Source organism: Gadus macrocephalus, chromosome 1 (assembly GCF_031168955.1).
Source record: "Gadus macrocephalus chromosome 1, ASM3116895v1".
Taxonomy (NCBI): Eukaryota; Metazoa; Chordata; class Actinopteri; order Gadiformes; family Gadidae; genus Gadus; species Gadus macrocephalus.
In genome coordinates, this window is record NC_082382.1 from 5521779 (window position 1) to 5542428 (window position 20650).

Consider the following 20650-nt stretch of genomic DNA (forward strand, 5'->3'; position numbering starts at 1 on the left):
GAGTCTATGTAGATGATGGCTGGTTTAAGCACCCTCCTCTGGCCCGAGTCAGACTGATTGGACTCTGGGGCTGGGTGCGGGCTGAACACCTGATGTACATTTAGCAGTCAATGTTAAACCAGCCATCACCACCAATCTACCGCTGTGTATCATTATACTCAACCGAGGCAACAAACCGATTCCAACATCATCACCCTACACAATTGTTTTTGGAGAGACCCAATAAAAGCCACCTAGGTGATGTTTAGCATGGACATTGCTACAGGGAATTATAACAGATGGAAGTTACAAAAGTTGGACTAACAGTGTGTGTGTGTGTGTGTGTGTGTGTGTGTGTGTGTGTGTGTGTGTGTGTGTGTGTGTGTGTGTGTGTGTGTGTGTGTGTGTGTGTGTGTGTGTGTGTGTGTGTGAGAACTGTACGCATGTGAGTGTGTGTATGTGGATCAGTGTAGGCGTATCATCGTGTGTGTGTGCTCCAGTAAAACGGAGCTGATCTGTGCAGTGCTGAGACCCAGGCTTCTGTTAGAATTAGGTCAGGACAGGGTGTGTGTCAGTGCTCCGCTGGCGCCTGCTCCAATATAGTCAAATTCATTAAAAAATAGAAGAGAAAGACCCAAAAGTTTAACTCCCGGATAAGCTGTGCTGTTATCAGCCATACAAAAAAGCGCTCAGCCTGAATTTGCATCCAGATTCTAATTCACTGTCTGACGTCTTCCAGTTCTAAGAATAACCTCAAATCTGTCTTTCTTGTGCTTCTTCACAGACAAACACACATTCCCTCTGAAATGTCAGAAGACAGAGGAGATCTCAATGGAAAAAACAAACATTTAAATGAATAATCAGTTGGTGTGTGTGTTTTTGTGCGTCTGTCAGTGTGTGTGTGTGTGTGTGTGTGTGTGTGTGTGTGTGTGTGTGTGTGTGTGTGTGTGTGTGTGTGTGTGTGTGTGTGTGTGTGTGTGTGTGTAGTTCATGTTTTGAGAGAGAAAAAGTTTGAGAGTGTGTATGTTTAGCAGGGGGGAGAGAGCGCAAGAGCATTTAAGAGAAAGTGAGAGATGGGAGAGATGGGAGAGAGAGAGAGAGAGAGAGAGAGAGAGAGAGAGAGAGAGAGAGAGAGAGAGAGAGAGAGAGAGAGAGAGAGAGAGAGAGAGAGAGAGAGAGAGAGAGAGAGAGAGAGAGAGATGAACATATAGAAGGCAGGGTGTGCTTGCTGTCTTACTCGCTGTTCCTCTTTGGGCTTATCCACGGCTGAGAGGGAATTACAGGCTTGTCATATTAACATGTTGTACTGTACTTAGAGATCCAGGGGGGCCTCTCTCAACCCACTCTCCCCTTAATGAGGCAGCCCGGCGCTGATGCCTTTCTGCTCTACTCTCCATGTTGGGGACACAGAGAACGCCAAATTAAGCAGAGGAAACAAACACCAGACAACACTTAAATTGAATGAATGAACAGAAGAGATCAATATGAATGTAAATATGGCTGAATATGAATCATTCCTATGACTCCTATTAATGAATTCATTAGTTAATCTGATCCAGCGGTCCTCTGTGATAGCACCTCTTGGGGGAGGCGGGACAGTCTTGGCAGGAAACCAAGAACCGAAAGGGGCGGAGTTCGGCCTGGTGTCCTGTTCCATTGCAGAGATATTCCATTGAGAATCCTCATTTGTGCAGATGGATGAATCTTTCAGAAGGGGATTTTAATACGTGTCTTTCTACAGTGGCTATACACAATGTTGGCCAAGTTTCTCTTCGCCAGTCACATGCTTACAGATCGCAACATGATCGGTAAAATCGAATATGCTCATCTACGATTTGTGAGATGACCAGTAGCTTAGTAGAAACATTTCCGCCCAAAAAATGACCAGACCTATTCTATTTTGAGTGGAATACAAACATTACCCCTAATGTTTACAGCAATGTTCAGACCCAGGAAATACGTAATGTTATTCACGGTACGGTCAGTTCGATTTGGTGGCACAACAAATTACCAAGCTAATGCAGTGTTTCACATAAGCTTTACTTTTATAATATAAATATATATATTTAGAGAGGAAAAAAGCCATCTGCGGTCAATATTGTTTCCCATACACGGAATAATTCCTTTCTTTTTAAAATTGGTAAAGTCGTATTTCACTGTAGATCTTCAACATTGCTTGGCTCTCGCTCTCTCTCTCTCCAACGCACTAACAACAAACCCTCTGTCTAAAGACCCTCCTCTCCCCACACTCTGAATAAAAACAGGATCATGCGCGGGAGGAAGGGCTGTTGTTGGCTTTTCCCTGCAGAGAAGACGGCTGGCCGAATTCATTAATACAACCAATCCGGAGTTCACCACTCAGTTTGAGGGATGCCAGAAATACCAAAAAACACCCATCAGATACACTGTCTGATGGGAGTGCCATGCCCACACCTATGAAAACGATACCCCCCCCCCCCCCCCCCCCTGTTTTCCTAGTGTGGCAGGAATTTCTCCATAAGGATGGACTCATTGCAAAGACGCATCTAGCTGTAGAAACGCTATAGTACATATTCCAGGGCTATATGTGGCCCAAAAAAAGATTGATGAGAGGCCCCTAAAGGCAGAACTTATTATACCTTTGAAACCAACCAGCTCTAGAATACGGAACAGGATTAGGGCCACACATAAGAAAAAAAATAGTTCTGATTTTAATCTCAGAATTCTGACTTTAAAGTCAGAATTCTCAGAGTTTGGTCCTTTACCGGTACCCATAGTTCTGACTTTAAAGTCAGAATTCTGACATTAATCTCAGAATTCTGAGAAAAAAGTCAGAACTACGGGTACCTGTGAGGACCAAACTCTGTGGGAGAGACACTTTGCTTTATGCAATAGGAGGAAGAAGAAGAAGCCATTTCGTTAATGGAAGATCTAAAGGTGAGTGAAACTGGAACATGTGTTGTTTTGATGCAAGTTTCACCCACCTTTAGGTCTTCCATTAACGAAATGGCTTCTTCTTCTTCCTCCTACTGCATAAAGCAAAGTGTCTCTCCCACAGAGGTTGGTCCTTACAGGTACCCGTAGTTCTGACTTTAAAGTCAGAATTCCGACTTTTTCTCAGAATTCTGAGAATAAAGTCAGAACTTAATTATTTTTTTATGTGTGGCCCTAATCCTCTTCCGTACTATAACACCAAGAGGCAATAAAAAACATAATATCTGTGATCCACACATGGACTGCTCTGAGTAACTGTATTCATTCAGTGGTGCGTAATAACTTTTTTCCATGGATAGTAAAACTTGTGGTTCTAAATATGTTTGACGTGACCTTGATCTCTATTTGTAGAGAAGTAAACAGAAAGAAAGTGTTTCAGAGAAAAAAGATTGAAGAAGATTGGTATTCTTCAGAACTTGATGGAATCTCGTCCTCAGAATCTTTAACTTTGGGGCTAATCCCTCCAAGGTAACAGGGGGGCAAATGGACATTATACATCCTCTACGTCCATGTACACAAGACAGCGTGGTGGACAGGGTGGCAGGGAGAGAGTGAGAGATGAATAATAGATGGACTGGAACAGCTCTGTGCACTGGTTCCTGCTGGGAGAGCCAGCTGCTCCCCAACATTTCCTTCTTCAGACTAAACAACCCAAACCTACAACGCCATAGTGCTGCGCCGTCATGGTTACGCACAAGTATTACAACAACACCGGCGCTGTTCAGAACATATACAAACCTCTGGCTTAGGGTTTTGCATTCCTCATTTTAATCAATCCTCTGAGAGCAATTCAGGAAAATGTCACACTAACACCAAGTTGGGTAATTCAATATCCCAGACCAAACCTTTTGACACAACATCTCACTATGCTGTGTAGGCTTCAATCAACACACTCTAAATAGCAGCATTAGCTACAGGATGTTGACTCACCTGCTTCTCACATCACATGACAAAAACATTGTACTGGAGGACCTCGTAATTCTTCTGTGGTGACAGATTGACGAAGAGCCAATGACGTTTCATAAACGGCCAAAAAACGTAAAGGACCATTGGTTAAAATCCTGTCCCATGTGTTGGCTCAACAACTTTAACAGCTGGAGTAATCAGGCCTCAACTTCTGCAGATTGCGAGATGTTACCATTGCTATTATTAACCTGATAAGGCCATCAAACCCTTGGGGTTAATTGGTGTGTAGGCCACAGGTGACTGGCTTGGCTACATCAGAACAACCAGCCCTACACCTGCTGTGACCGCCACGTCAAAGGCTGGTCAAAGGCCACGATGGGGAAGAGGAAAATGTAATTACGTCTTTTATTTCATGCCAGCAACTTTTTGCTATAGTAAGTAACTTCTATTGATTTAGTCTGGTTCAAAAGTGGTTCATTTAGTGCCTGAAATTCCGGTCAGCATTAGTGTTTTAGTTTTTGTTCTAAAGAATAACATGTGGTTTGATGATCCTAAATCATATGTTCTGGGATAGAATTTCGTCCATGGGCTAGTGTCTATTTACCTTTGCCACAGCTATTCTATATTTCCATGTCTTTGCAAAGATTACATTATATTATGGAGTATCCCGTGTCAATGTTTATCATTGACAAAATAAAAAGTATCCTATGTAAATGTTTAACATCCGATCTTAGTATGCACATCCACATGTGACACCTGTGGCTCGTCTCCCACCTTTGGACTATACTCAGTACACTATTTATATTATTATGTATCTATTTGTACTACATGTACTATACTCTGGAGGTCTGAGAAAGTAAATGTAGACGCATTCAAATGTTTCTTCTTGTTTTCCTAATATATTCTTTCATATTGAATTTCATATGCATCTCTTATCGCTTCAAGTTGTCAATGTGCACACTCACACAAGATACACACACACACACACACACACACACACACACACACACACACACACACACACACACACACACACACACACACACACACATCTATGGACACAAAACACGCACACGCACACACACACGCACAGCTATGGAAACACAAACGCACAAACATACACACAAACACACACACACACACACACTCACTCACTCACCAGTGGAGGGCCCTCAGAGAGAGGGAGGGTGGGCCAGGAGGCCAGAGCTCTACCAGGGACACCCTGGAGCTCCAAACAGCCAGACTGGGTCCACCCTCTCCTGCACTCAATAAGTCGACCTGATGTGGTGCTGATCGGGCCACTGCTCATGTGAGATAGAAACCATTGAACTCTGCAAAGCCAACATAGGCAGTCGACATAAACAATCAAAAAATACGTACAAATTTACATTATTTGCTTGTTAAGTCCAGTTCCTCAATGAAAACGTTGCTCTTTTAATACTAGGCCAATTGAAAAGACATAATAGAAAAATAATAGTGTATAATTATATAATAAGGGTTAGGGTTAGAAATAACCCTCAAAATATGTTACTTCAGACATGTGAAACTTCACATCCTCTGAAACCGAGCTGAAGCACACAGATCGAGGTGAGATATAGGTGATTATGAGATATAGGCCATAATCACTACGTTTATGGTTAGTGATTAACACACATATTCTGTTGAGAAGTTTCTGCATGAGAAAGCAGTGCAAGTTAGTGGACTATTCTGATGAAGCCATTAATCACCATGAAGCTGTGGGGCCATGAAGACAACTCTGGGTTCAAACACAAGTGAGGGTTTAGGAGGATCTGGTGTCCAAAAGGAACAGAACCGGGCCTGCAGGGAGAAAAGGCCTCTGACATCTAGAGGGGCTGATCTCATATATGTGTGTGTGTTAAGAGAAAAGAGCACTGGCAGAGAGAGAGAGAGAGAGAGAGAGAGAGAGAGAGAGAGAGAGAGAGAGAGAGAGAGACGTACAGTGATCCGAGAGAGACCTATAGAGAACAGAGAGAGAGCTACAGTGAACCGAGAGAGACCGATAGAGAACAGAGAGAGACATACAGAGAACAGAGAAATATAAGGAGATAGAGAGACCTACAGAGAACATAGAGAGAGAGCATGCAGACTGAGGATCGGTCAATAACCGTCACACCACACAATAGATGTAGATCCCACTTCCCTTCTGCTAACTCCTGTGGCGATTGGCCCAACCACCGGTTTAGCGGATTACCTAAGTGGTTAGAGTCCTGTCATCTGAGTTTATAACTATGATGATTGTGATCTCGTTATGTCATTCATGTCTCTGTTTCCTTACGTCTGTGTGTTTCTGTACATGAATTATGGATGTGTGGACTCTTCAGTCTGTCTGCCTTCCAATTATTTTGTACTTCCCAATTTTAAAGTCCTGTCCTGTCCCCGCTAAGAGGCTTAATTATTTTCATGCGATCACCCCCTTGCCCCATTCTATACACATATATCTCTCCATGTTACCCAAACCCCCTCCCCCCACCAGCAGTGCCAACATTGTGCTCCTCTCAAATCAATCCAGGAGCCCAATAGCGAGCTATGGGACCTGCGAGGCATGGAGGCACTAGATCACACGGGATGACAGGCACCACGTGGGACAATCCATCACAGCCATTGATTGCGGGGGGGGGGATTAGAGAAAAACAACCACTACCAACAGTGTCCGCATTTCAACACCTTCCCTATTGCTCTACTAACTAGCCTGGTCCTGGTAACATCCAAGAGCAACCCAGACAGCTCACACAGACCCGTGTTTAACCAGGCAGTTCAATGAGAAAGAGTGTCAACTGAGCACGGGAGAACTTTTACGGATATCAAAGTTGAGGTCCTGATTTGATTGTGATTTATGCTGTCATTACAGAGAGACAACTATAATTGGGTGTAATAAGCAATGTGCTTTGTTAAAAGGAATGTGCTTGCAAGATTAAGATCTCAATATAAACTGAAACTGAAACCAAACCTAATTGGGTATTTTTTTTCTCCTTTAGAGACGTTACATTTCAACCAAGGCTTAGTGTTTTTGCATTACATTTACAAGAGATGGCCAGCTATATAACCCTCTATGTGACCAATTGATTCCACCCATGAACAGGATCAATGGGCAGCCCTGATTCGCTCTGCCCCTGGATGTAGTCCAATCAAAGAAGTATTTGAGTTGCATATCAAATAGCCTCGGACACATTGGGGCCTAGCAGAGCAAACCAGACTCCCAGTAGAATAGGTCGCATGCAATATAATTGTTTATCTCGGGGGGGGGGGGGGGGAGAGGAGGGAGAGAGAGAGAGAGAGAGAGAGAGAGAGAGAGAGAGAGAGAGAGAGAGAGAGAGAGAGAGAGAGAGAGAGAGAGAGAGAGAGAGAGAGAGAGAGAGAGGAGAGAGAGAGAGAGAGGTGAGTAGTGGAAACACAATCCATGCTCTCAGTCAGGGGAGGAAGTTTGAGATGTATAGGAATATATTACATGTTCAGCCATGAATACTCAACCAATCACAACTGCCCACATGCAACCACCATCTCTACATCCTCAGTAGCATGGCAAAACATCTGAGAGTAAGACCATTTCACAGACCAGAACCCTCTATTCTATTCGAATGTTTAGAATGTGTGAACTGTATGAGACTGTATGTGTGTGTGTGTGTGTGTGTTTGTAAGTGCATGTTTGGTTTATTTCCCTGCACAGAAGAAGGAAAGAAGGCTTAATCCCCCCCCCCACACACACACACAAATTTACACTATGCCCACATATGCAGCCGCAACAGGCGCTGGATTATTATTGGCAAATCAAAAAACTTTGTTTCCATAGTGACTGTTTGAGTCCATTATGGAAAGTGTCTCTGTTGTTTCCAGGACAACCATTGGGGCGATGGCAAATGAGCATGGCACACAGATGAATGATGTGGTGAGCCGGTGCTCTCTGCACAAACAACCTAACCTACCAACCTAACCTCCTCCACCGACAACCATTGGGGCGATGGCAAATGAGCATGGCACACAGATGAATGATGTGGTGAGCCGGTGCTCTCTGCACAAACAACCTAACCTACCAACCTAACCTCCTCCACCCACCACACCACCTCCTCCACCACCACACCACACAGGCTGAAACACCTCCTCCACCACCACACCACACTGCTGTCACCACGGGGAGGAGCGGTGGAGGAGGAGGGGTGGTGGAGGAGGGGGGGTGGAGGAGGGGGGGTGGAGGAGGTGATGGAGGAGGGGGGGTGGAGGAGGGGTGGTGGAGGAGGTGATGGAGGAGGGGGGGTGGAGGAGGGGTGGTGGAGGAGGTGATGGAGGAGGGGGGGGTGGAGGAGGTGATGGAGGAGGGGTGGTGGAGGAGGGGGGGGTGGAGGAGGGGGGGTGGAGGAGGTGATGGAGGAGGGGGGGGGTGGAGGAGGTGATGGAGGAGGGGTGGTGGAGGAGGGGGGGGTGGAGGAGGTGATGGAGGAGGGGGGGTGGTGGGGTGATGGAGGAGGGGGGGTGGAGGAGGGGGGGGTGGAGGAGGGGTGGTGGAGGAGGTGATGGAGGAGGGGGGGTGGAGGAGGGGTGGTGGAGGAGGTGATGGAGGAGGGGGGGTGGAGGAGGGGTGGTGGAGGAGGTGATGGAGGAGGGGGGGTGGTGGGGTGATGGAGGAGGGGGGGGTGGAGGAGGGGGGGGGGTGGAGGAGGTGATGGAGGAGACAAAGGCAGGTAGGAAGATTCTAAGGCAATCTAAAGGGGTGACACGGCAAAAGACATATAGGTTCAAATATACATTATGTACAACCCACACATGCACACGCGCACGCGCACACACACACACACACACACACACACACACACACACACACACACACACACACACACACACACACAGTTACATACAGGTGCATTGGGGAAATTGCACACTGAAGATTAGGACTCCATCTTGAGTTAATCTGATGATGAATTGATCAGGTGTCACCATATTCCCTGTCCTGTCCCTTTGAGCGCATTCCCACATGATCATCCCTTTATCATCGGAGACCATTTGAATAAATACTTCTTAATTCCTGATTCAACAAGGATTTATTTATGTGTACTTTAGGGTGTTTTAAAATAAGACGCCTCCTTGGATACACATCCTGTATTGACATATGATGACAGGTCAATACTCATCATAAGGATAAGCCTTAGACAAAAGATGCAGGGTTGCTGTCAACAAAGCATCCAGGACACAAACTGGGTTGAGGAGGACACAGATAATGTTACATCTAATGTTACATATACTGCCTATTCAATACACAAGACGTTGTGCAGAGTGGTGGGAAAAATGAGATTTTAGATGTCATATAACACACGCTAACATGAGTGTTCTGTATAGACTACGGTGAGATTCTCATGCTGATCGTAATAAAACAAAGGTATATGGAAAGAGTAATAGATCGATTTTAACCAGAAACGTTACAAAGGTAACCAGAAACTTTACAAAGGTATACGTGGAAACAGTAATAGATCGATTTAACCAGAAACGTTACCAAAAATGGAGGCATCACAATGGTGACATTAACTATTTACTATTAAACCACTAGTCTTGTGAGTCGTGAGACCAAGACGATCTTACTCAGAAATTGACCAATGATGACACCCCTACATATACTGCACTACATCATGAGTGTAAATCATTTGAAATCAAGTCCTTTGTAATATAGAATAAAGTATACATACTGTATTTTATATCTTTATGATTATAAAGTAATCCCTATTAGAGGGGCAATCAAAGAGTCACACACACACACACACACACACACACACACACACACACACACACACACACACACACACACACACACACACACACACACACACACACACACACACACACACACACACACGAAACGGCCTGCAGTCATCAACTTTAACCCTATCTATTCACTACATTAAATAAGCTTAACTTGGTTGTGTTGTAAACATACTGTGTTACATTGTGTTGTAAAATACACAATGTATACTTTATTCTGCGTGCGTACGCACACACACACACACACACACACACACACACACACACACACACACACACACACACACACACACACACACACACACACACACACACACACACACACACACACACACACACACACGCACACACACGCACAAACACACTCACAAACAAGGAAGGAACTGCAAGTGAAAATTGCCCAATAATGTTTGCACCACGTAAATATTTGTTTAGTTGGTCCAAATTGTCTGCAGTCTAACTGGAAGCATACTAAACCAAGATGGCTAAACCCTTATTCAAATTATTTAACAGAATAGGTGGCTCTGGATAACAGCACAAAGGAATGGCAAATAAATAGACAAGCCTATGCCTTATTAACCTTTTGCTGTTCAGGATCTAGGAATGAATGATCAAACGCCTCAATATCAGAAGCTCTATGCTGTACCACTGAGAGGCCATCTGCAGTGCTCTATGACATAACCTCTTCTGTCTGTAAAGACCTTGCCTGGGAGAAGGACACCATAGAACTGTTCACTAGTTTTGGGGTCAGAGATCAAATCACACATCTCTCATGGTCAGCAGTCCCAGAATTCCGTACTAAGGAAGGACCTAGTGGGCCACAGGGGACTCCATTGTTATTGAGCCAAAGATCATGTATCGCCAACGTAAAATAAAACCCCACACTCTCATGCACAGTTTCTGTCTTGAGAGGTTTGGAGATAACACGCACAGTCGCACACACAAACAAATTCATGTTTCTCTCATGATATAGGCCAGGAATATGTGAGGGAGGATTAGATAGAGTACATGAATTGAAATTCCCCTCTTGTAAATGATGACCACCGAAAACCCATAAGTTTTGAACTGCCAAATTTCAACATATTGACCGATATAACAATTCTATAGGGCCTTTTACCTAGTATAGCCTTGCAATTACTGAAAGGTATATCTCTTCTGTACTATTGAGGTTTCATCACTTCGTGGTGGAAAGGAATTCTTCTCAAAATAATTTGGAAGGCCAATCCTCCTCCTCTCTATCAAGCCTTTGTCCACAGTAAACCATGCTTACGACTCTTTCATTCAATGTAACATGGCCTTGTTCCAGTAGGCGGTTAAAGCTTAAGGACCATTCTTCTGAGGTGATTCTCTGTGTATCTATGACGAAGTATGACTGACTATAGTGGCAGAAGTCGTTGAAGGAAGTGAACACGTTCAACAAAGGATGATGTGCTAATCAAGTACACGGTTCCCATAATAAATGGTGTAAACACAGGTTGTACACCCACAGAGCTTCTCCAGAGCTGCAGCAGAAGGAGGCTGCTGAAGGCTCTGCTCAATGTGGCCCACTTACGTTCCCAGCACGTCTTTGAAGTCGTAGTTCTCCTTCACGTCCGTGGTCTTCTTTTTCCAGTCATGGCACTCATCACCCAGTGGCATCTTCTTACTGTGGCGCTCGGCTGCAATACTGGGGCGGAGGAGAGTAGGCGACAGAGAGGAGGAGGGGGGGGGGAAGGGAGGAGAGGACAGTGTTTACCACAATGCTTAAGGGTCAAGCAGCCAAGAGCTGCTTACGAATGAGTTATAGTCTTGTTTTTATGTTTTTGTTAGAGTATAAATTTTAAATATACATTTACCATTTTATACACATTTTAATTAATAAATAAGGTAACACTTATTATTTTGAATTGTCTTCTGCAATGAGATCGAGAAGCAAGGTAATAAAGCAAAAAAAACAAAGAAAAGTATGGGAATATATTTCTTAATCATACCTGGAATGTTACTAAACCAGTTATCAGAACAAGCATGTAAAAGCACAAGTGTGTAAACTAATTAAAAAGGATCTCAAGTGGCATAAGAATCTAGCAGGTCCTGTTCTTCTAGCTAAACTGTAATGGCATTCAAAAAGCAATTAGCATTTTTTCTAAAATTAAAAAAAAAAAATCAGTGGTTTAACTAAGCATGTATTTGTAATTTGTTTATCAAGCATGATCACAAACAACACGTCTTTAAAATAACTGGAACATTTGCAGAAAGTGAAGGCATTTGTGTTAAAAATTGTTTTTCTCTCTGACTGTTTTCAGTTCACATCACTGGGTGATAAACAAAAATGATCTAAACCCCTAATCAAATATGAACAAATATGATGAAATATGAACCATAGTTTCAGGAATATTACAGCCATACTGTGTGGAAAGCCTCGGCTCATATTGTTGCTCTCATTGACTATGGCTGATCATTCTCCAATGAAAGAATGCATTTCCTTGATGTGACTTAGCATGAATTGGGGTGTCCCACAGTCCTGTGTGGGAGAGAGCAGGGGAGATTGCAGCCATGATGGTACAAGCCCGTAAACCGTGGCCAACACAATCCTTCCGGACTAAAATAGCCTGGCTCATATCAGTCCTCCTCACTCCCCTACTCCTGCTGCCTGCCTAGCAACTTCCCAGTCTGTCTATCTGTGGATGATGTAACACATTGTTCTGGGTTGGACCATCGCCACGGCGGTCGGCAGCAGAGATCTCCATGGAAATCAAAAGGTTGGGTTGAAAACCGCTTGGGTGGAGAATGTTTGCTCTGTTCATTTGTTCTCCACTGTTTGCCTTTCAGTTTGCCACAGAAATCAAACATATCTTAACCATTATGGAGTTTGTGGCTTCGCCATGGTTTACTTAGTAACAGGTTGTCTTTGCAATGTCAACTACTGTGACAGATGCTGTCACCTTAAATACTTTTTTCACACCCTAACACACACACACACGCACACACACACACACACACACACACACACACACACACACACACACACACACACACACACACACACACACACACACACACACACACACACACACACACACACACACACACACACACACAGTTTAAGGTAGAAGGCAAATAAGTAGAAATCAGGAAGTCAGTTCTGACAGTTAGCTGTAGTAATTATGTTAACAAACAAAGCCACCATTAGACTGCACAAAGGGAATTAATGCATCAGCAATGTAAATGGCAAGTGGATTTTTTATCAACCACATAATTATTTACGCATTAAGGCTTTTGGAATTTATATAACTAAATGTTGTTGGAGGGCATTTTTCTTCCCGGTTAGATAGTTATCACCACAACTTGGGGCGGACTCATGACAAACTGATTGTTTTTAGATGGTATCTTCTGTCTAAGCTAAAACAACGTGCGCGAAGACAGAATGAACAGGAAGTATCAGAAGCTTCACCCCAGCTCAAAGCTTCTCATGTACTGCAGGACATTCCCCAGGTTGAAATGTAATCCTCCCATTGACGGTTTAGTATGCTAACAAAGAGAATGTAGGGAAAACAACGACTAAATGAGGCCTGGCAACGCAGCATGCAAAGTGATGGTGGAGGGAAGTGGTAGGAGGAAGTCTAGTGAAATGTGTCAAAGGACTGACACACGGTCATAGAGGAAACTGCTCATCTGTAGCTGGCACACACGCAAACACGCACACATACAAACACACAAAGTGCCCTGTAACATTAACCCTTAGTGCTTTCTCAATCCCACTGTTGTCGTTCTCTGGACGTAAAGGATCAATTGCTAGCTGTTTCTCCATCGCTCTAATGGCCATGCTGTACTGTAAAATGACAGATCGACTCACTAGTCATATTTAAGACCTGTAAGAGTGGAGTCAAGTGGAAAGGACGGCTGAGCATCAAAGCGGATGCTAATTTATGTCTGTGAAACCCAACAAATCCTTTTCAAGTTCAAATTGTTTGTGCTGCGTCAAACAAAATGCAAAGGTGTGAGATAATCCGCCCTAATAACAATAAACAATATTGTGAGCGGTATGTGACGTAGTGACTGAAGATTGCACAGTTTCCTCTCAACTTAGATGAAGACATGAGGAGAAACTTCAATATTCATGCACGACGTGTGTGGTCCTCATGATTAGTGATCAACACATGAATAAGTGCTAATAGACTATCATACATGCATTCATTACAGCGGGGGATTTAAGTAACTTTATTTAGATGATAATGTAAACCTACTTCAACACTGGACGCTTTGGATTCCTCGTATTGATATTCTGTTTCAACTGGCACTGCACAAAGTGCAAACCCAGTGCAAGTTGAAGTTCAAAGCTAGACAAGCAGCTTTCCACTCCCAAAAGTTAAAGCAGAGAAGTGTAGACAACGGACAGGAATGAAGGCGGGGAGAGCCAACAGCAGGTAGGTCTTCAAACAGCAGGAGATAGGACAAAAGGCGGTCATGCGGTATAGGGCAAACAATGAAGCCCAAAATAAACCTTGTTGCTAATTTCAGGAGATGAGCTGGGGCCAGTGGAAGGGGGGAGACAAACAAAGTGAGGCCATCAGATAACCAAGAGTCAACCGGGACAGAACGCTTGGGGAGGACCATAGCAAGAAAGCAAAACATTACCACATTCTCTACAGGTTCTACATAACATGCAGCATTCCCCTACTCCGAGGTATGGTTCACGGTACTCACTGGTTTCCCATTCCTGTGAAGGCACGATGGACAGAGCAAATACACACACAAACACACACACACACACAAACACACACGTGCTGTAAAGTCAAATGTGGCCTTCTTATAGTTGTTGTTCTCTCAACTGTTTCATTTGACTTTAAGAAAAGAAAAGGATGCATCAAAATATCAAAAGGATTTTATGTACTATACATTTGACATTTGAATACGTATTCATTTGATTACAAATTCTCATTTTAAATTACACTAGCATCCCATTAGCGGATCAGCTGTGGTGCACATTTGCAAATGAACATCGTTGTGAGCCATGCTCTCTGGATCTCTCTACCCTCCCAGCACCAGTCATCCTAACTTCTACGCAGTCGCGTGGCTCTGAATCCTGCCAAGTTCTGATCAATTCTGCAGTCCTAGTGTACACAAAGATTACAGATAAAGCACAAGACTCAAGCCCCCTCCTCTCATGGAAGTCTGATTGTAATTTGACACACTTTGTAACTTTCCATACTTTGTTACTTTCCATACTTTGAACCGGTTGTCTCTGTTGACATCTCTTGAGACGGAATGAGGCTGGGAACGTCATCTTATTATCCGGAATATAAAGTGTCATCATCATAACAAATGTGATGTTATCCAAGATGCTAACACTTTTGAAAGCCTAGCTTAAATGAAGCCGTTGATATAGCCAAATGAAATGAGTTGCCATTGCCTTTTAATGTGGACACCCAAATCCCTCGGTTCTAACTCATGTTGGATAATTGATTAACCTTTAAAATCATTTCACCCATTAACCCTCAGTACCATTAACATTATAATCATCAACATCAAACATTCAGAAATTATAATAATATAACAATAATAATACTACTACGAAGAATATAAAAAGCTATTACATATGTAATACAACCACGTTGACTATAACTATGAGTATAACTATGAGAAAGCCAACCAACAGGTCCCCTACTCTACTTACCCTTAACCATTTGGCATCTGTGTGCTATAACTCCCCTCAATATCAGAGTCAACATCAAAACATCTGCCGTCTCTCTGTTTGGCTGGCTGGTTTGCTGACTGACTGAGTGACTGACTGTGTGACTGACTGTCTGGCTGACTGGCTGACTTGCTGACTGACTGACTGACTGACTGACTGGCTGGCTGGCTGAATGGCTGACTGACTTACTGGCTGTCTGACTGGCTGACTGACTGACTGACTGACTGACTGACTGGCTGACAGGCTGACTGACTGACTGACTGACTGACTGACTGGCTGGCTGGCTGACTGACTGGGTGCCTAAATTACCCCACGACTATAACCAGTGTGATTCCGCACAGCCTTCTCGTAGGACATGAGGGTGTAAGTGACACAGGACAAATCTCCTTTCAAAGCAAGCTTATTAGTTGATAAGCGGACTTCTTGTAAGCTGCGGCGAAACGATCCTTTACTATTAACTGTAAACTCTCCTTAATGGTCCAATGTTTATGGCGGGGGCACATGAACACATGAACATACGGGGGGGGGGGGGTGAAGAGAAGAAAGCTGAGCTGAAGATAGAGTAGATAAAGAGGAGGGTTTCAGTTGTAGTCTGTTTAATAGCATCCATTATGTCAATCGGGTCAGCAAAACTACATTTTTTTCCCAAGTTGCATTCAGGCTCAATAGTCCAATGAGATGTGAAAGAGTTAGAGCTGCGCTCTCTGATTCCACCGTCCGCTGGACACTGTTTATTCAGAATAATTGTTGAAACCCCTTCGGTGTCTTCCTTGATTACGCTCATATACAAATAATGGATTCTCCTTACGAATACAAATTACACAATTTGAACCAAAACCTCCTACATTTCGAGTGTCAGTCATGTAAAGAGGACCTACCTGCAGTGTGTCGGTCTCAAAGGTCGAGTCTCGAGGAAGAGTCTATCTGTTCAACTCCGAGCGCTCGCGGAGGAACTGTAGTACCGGCTCGAGAAGCAGCAGCAGCACTCCCCGTGACGTCACACGGCGACACACACAAAGTGACCAATCATCACCGCCGGCGTTCGGGCGGCGCACAGGTAGACAAGAGGCTTCTGCTGGCAATTTGGTTTCTAAGATACATAATTGTAATTATTTTGTTTGATGAGAAGTTATGATGTCCCTTATTTAACCTAGACGTTTTACTCTTACCTGACTTATTATTATTTTTTCATTTTGATTATATAGGCCTTATAATACTACTAAAATAATAATAATGATAATAATTATATAAGTACATCTCTGGATATGTACATGCATGGACGGATACTCACAGTTAAAGGTGAAACCTTAACCATATTTTCTTTACGCATTGAAATTCATAAAAAGAGTTGGCCTACTGATTTTTTATTAAAGAATTGACTGGTCTTTCTATTGATTTTGTTGTCCATAGTATAACAACGATATGGTTGTTTAACTGTTCCACCTATTTTTAAGAACAAAATCAAAACATATGAACATTCCACCAAATGATTAACGGTAAACTTCATCTGTAGTCCCTGGGCAGGAAACAGAGAATAACATCTCTGTCAAAAAAGAAACTTAACACTGAAGTATAAAAAACAATAACACACAATTTTACAATAGTAAAACACAACAACACAATACGAACAATAAAATCACAATATTAGGACACCACAACAACAACAACAGCACAACATTAGGACACCACAACAACAGGACATCACAACATTAAGACAACAGTCTATGCATGATGGGTACATGCTTGGGTTAAATTCAGCCATGACTTCATCGTACATTTAAAACCAGCAAAGGTGTTCCACTCTCTTATCTCGCTTGGTACTGAGTTCCAAGACTTTGTGGCTCTAACTGAAAATACGGATGTGCCAAACTCAGTGGATCTGTGCTGTACTACACAGTCCCCTCTGTTGGACGTTCTTCTTCTATTGTCTGAGCTCAGTGACACAAACTCATTCAACGGAGGAGCGGCCAAATCGTTCATTATTTTGTAAACTAAACATACTCAGCAAGAAACGAAAAAACATTCAATGGTCATGAGATTATGTCTTTGTATTATTTTACAGTAGTGATATCTTAATGGCTTTTTGTCCCGTGCTTTGAGTGTTTGTTTGTAAAGTGTTTGCAGTGGAGCAAGTGTTGTTTTTCCAGTTTGTGACCAGCTTTTGCATGTAAAGTTTTGCTGCATCAGAGGGAGCTGGTACCTAATGTGCCTAAAATTCCTTAGATTGAATTAGACTGTATAACACACCTGCTTCACATGTTTCTTAAACGAGAGCTGTGAGTCAACAGTTATTCCTAAATATTTAAAATTTGAAACAGTCTGGATCCTTTCTCCAATAACAATGATATCAGGCTGATTTCCATTTTTTCTATTATAAAAGTACATGCATGCTGTTTTACTGATGTAAAGTGTCAGGCAGGACTCTGAGAACCAATCAGAAATTCTGGCCATTGCTTCCGTTAATTTGGCTGCCACTTCACATTTGTTCTTTCCATGTGCGAGAATGACCGTGTCATCTGCGTAAATTTGGACGTCAACTTCTGGGCATACAAGTGGCAGATCATTTACATATAAGTTAAATAACAGAGGTCCTAAATTGAGCCCTGCGGGACACCAACAGAGCAGCCAATGAAAGATGAGGTACTATCCCCAACTCTGGTGCATTGTTTTCTTCCAGTGAGGTAGGACACATTTGAGAGCAGAACGCTATGATTACCTGTATCAAATGCTTTGCTCAGGGTCAAAAATACCGCACCTACAGCGCTCCCACTGTCAATATTTGTTTTGATTTTTTCAATGAGATAGCAGGTTGCCATTTCAGTTGAATGATTTTTCCTGAACCCGAATTGCATGTGCCTCTGATTTCTATATTCATTGCCAACATCAATGTTGCACTGAAGGGTAGTCATCTACCTAGGCCTTTATGTAATGTCTAAATTTTTCATTTATTTGGTGTCTAACCATCTGCAAATATTAGCTTGGCTAATGTTGAGTGCTTTACCCTGTGCACACACAATGACATGGTGGACTGCCAAACGGGACTAACCACACCATCTTGTGGAGGACAGGCACATTTTTCAGTGCATATATGGGGCAGACTGCTGTTTTTACCCTCATGTGTGATTGCATTCGTTTGGTCTACACAGTGTATCCATTTTTTCCTTTCTACACAGATATTGAAATCAATGATGCAGAGACTTGATGATTAGATTTCCTTGCATCAGTGTGTTCCCTGTAATGTTGTGTATTGATTTTCTGTTACCCACAATGAGACCTACCCTGGATTAAGTAAATCAATCACAATGTTTATTACCTAGGTCCATAAACTCCACAGTTCTTATCTTGTGACATAATGGTAATGAAATAAGCTTCGCAACAGTTAAGCAAATTAAGTATCTGGAGTTCAGATGGTTTACTTTATGCCTGAAGTTCATGCCTAGGAGACACCCCCCGGTGCCTTTGAACCATGTGGCTACAGAGCCATACTTGGCTCTTTCAGTCCTTGGCTGACCAACAAGGCTGCTAATACATCAGAATCATATTTCCCTTTGAACAAAAAGATACTGTGAAGATATTGTTCCGGGATACAAAGCTACATTTTCATTGTCACAAAGCTAGGTTAATTTCCAAGTCAAATTCAAGAACATATATTTAGCATAGTAGGGCCTACTCCACAATCAGAGCAGAAAAGGGAAGAAAATGAATATAAGTATAACTTTGTAATATTAATAAATGTCATCATGCCTAATTTGCCATGCATGAATATCTTCATAAGAAGGATTGAATGATAATTGATGTAAACGCTGTAATATATTGCAAATATTACATATTCTATGGCAGAATTGTGCGTTACCCCTCAACGCAATCTCCTGTCTCGTACTTCTTAGAGCGGCATGGACGCCAGTTAACCCTCTCCAAAGCAAGAAGCATAGGAACATGACAAGAGTTCAAACAACAGGACAAGGATAGGCCTAATAAATATATAGTTTTGACAAAAAGTTTGACAAAGCAAAATACGAAACAATTAACGGAAACGAGTATCACTGTTGGAAGTCCCTCCCTCTCTCTCGCCCCTTAACCCATAGGCTATATCTAAAGTCCCTCCCTCTCTCTGGCACCTAAACCCATGTATCTAAAGTCGCTCCCTCTCTCCCGCCCCTAAACCCATGGATCTAAAGTCCCTCCCTCTCTCCCGCCCCTAAACCCATGGATCTAAAGTCCTTCCCTCTCTCCCGCCCCTAAACCCATGGATCTAAAGTCCCTCCCTCTCTCCCGCCCCTAAACCCATGGATCTAAAGTCCCTCTCTCTCTCTTGCCGCGGTTATCCGTTGCGAGATGATAACGCCTTCGTCAACTGTTGTGATGAGAGAAGGACCTCAAACTCCCCATAAACAGACTCATCTCACTGGAATCACTTTTCCACAATGATTGCACTATTGCAGACGTCCACCATAATATCAATACTGTGTATTTATAATAATAATAATAACAATACATTTTATTGGTAGAGCAAAAAATATCTCAAAGTGCTACAGAGTTTAAAAGAGGAAAAAAAAAGGTATTTAGAGGGTATCTTTAATTCATTTGTTGATAGGAGATACCGGAAATTTTATAAGATCCCACATTTTACTTTTTTTATATTGAGTATTTAAAGGCCCACTATGCAGGATCGGGCATTTCTTCGCTGTTTTCTTGGTTTGGCACGCAAATTTCTCTACACAGTGCCCCCTACAGCTTCGTAGTAGATATTTTACAACACTGTCGTAAAAACTCGTTGACGACCCTTCCCCATGCACTTCTACGCGAGCCATGTGCATTTGTTTTCAAAGAAGCCGGCGAATGCGTGGAGCCATGTCCGAAGTAGATGTTCATAAAGTGTAGGCAAGGTTATACCTTTTTAAAATGGTGTTTTTGTATTGCAATAAACATAAATCCATCCTTTTTTATAGTTGACGGGGAGAATTTATATCCTAGATTATAATTGTTTTATCTTAGGTTGAACAGAACAATCAGTGTAAGACTGTTGGCCAACATAATAATCTAAATAAACAAGAACCTGGATTCGGGGTTTCAGCCTGTATCTGGGGGACGAGACAGACGAACAGCAAAACACCCATGGAAACAAAGGTGTTTATATGGTTGCAACCAAGCAAGCTAGAAACATACAGGGCTCACAACAAAACGGTCGAGAAAAACTATTTTTACAGGGCTCACAACAAAATGGTTGAGCAAACACATTTGTACAGAGTCTATCAACATCAAGAATACCACGAAGACAAAGTTCACCCAAGGGTACTTTCAAATTCAAAAGCAACACGGCCAAGTCGGCGTCTGATTTGCAGTCTTCATTTTCTTTCA

General features: G+C 42.8%; 1 protein-coding gene across 2 annotated transcripts in view; it reads right to left on the reverse strand.

The window, feature by feature from the left end:
- Positions 1–16321, reverse strand: part of camk1b (calcium/calmodulin-dependent protein kinase Ib) — a 34526-nt gene extending 18205 nt beyond the window's left edge. Inside the window, exons 1-2 of one of the 2 annotated variants that reach the window (XM_060063955.1) lie at positions 16171–16321; positions 11174–11287 (exon numbers count right to left, since the gene is read on the reverse strand). In XM_060063955.1, coding sequence (XP_059919938.1) covers positions 11174–11259 — 86 coding nt within the window. In that variant the 5' untranslated portion in view covers positions 11260–11287; positions 16171–16321. Of the gene's footprint in view, positions 1–11173; positions 11288–14304; positions 14331–16170 lie in introns of those variants that run through there. The other variant, XM_060063954.1, reaches the window with a different exon arrangement.
- Positions 16322–20650: the final 4329 nt, after the last annotated feature.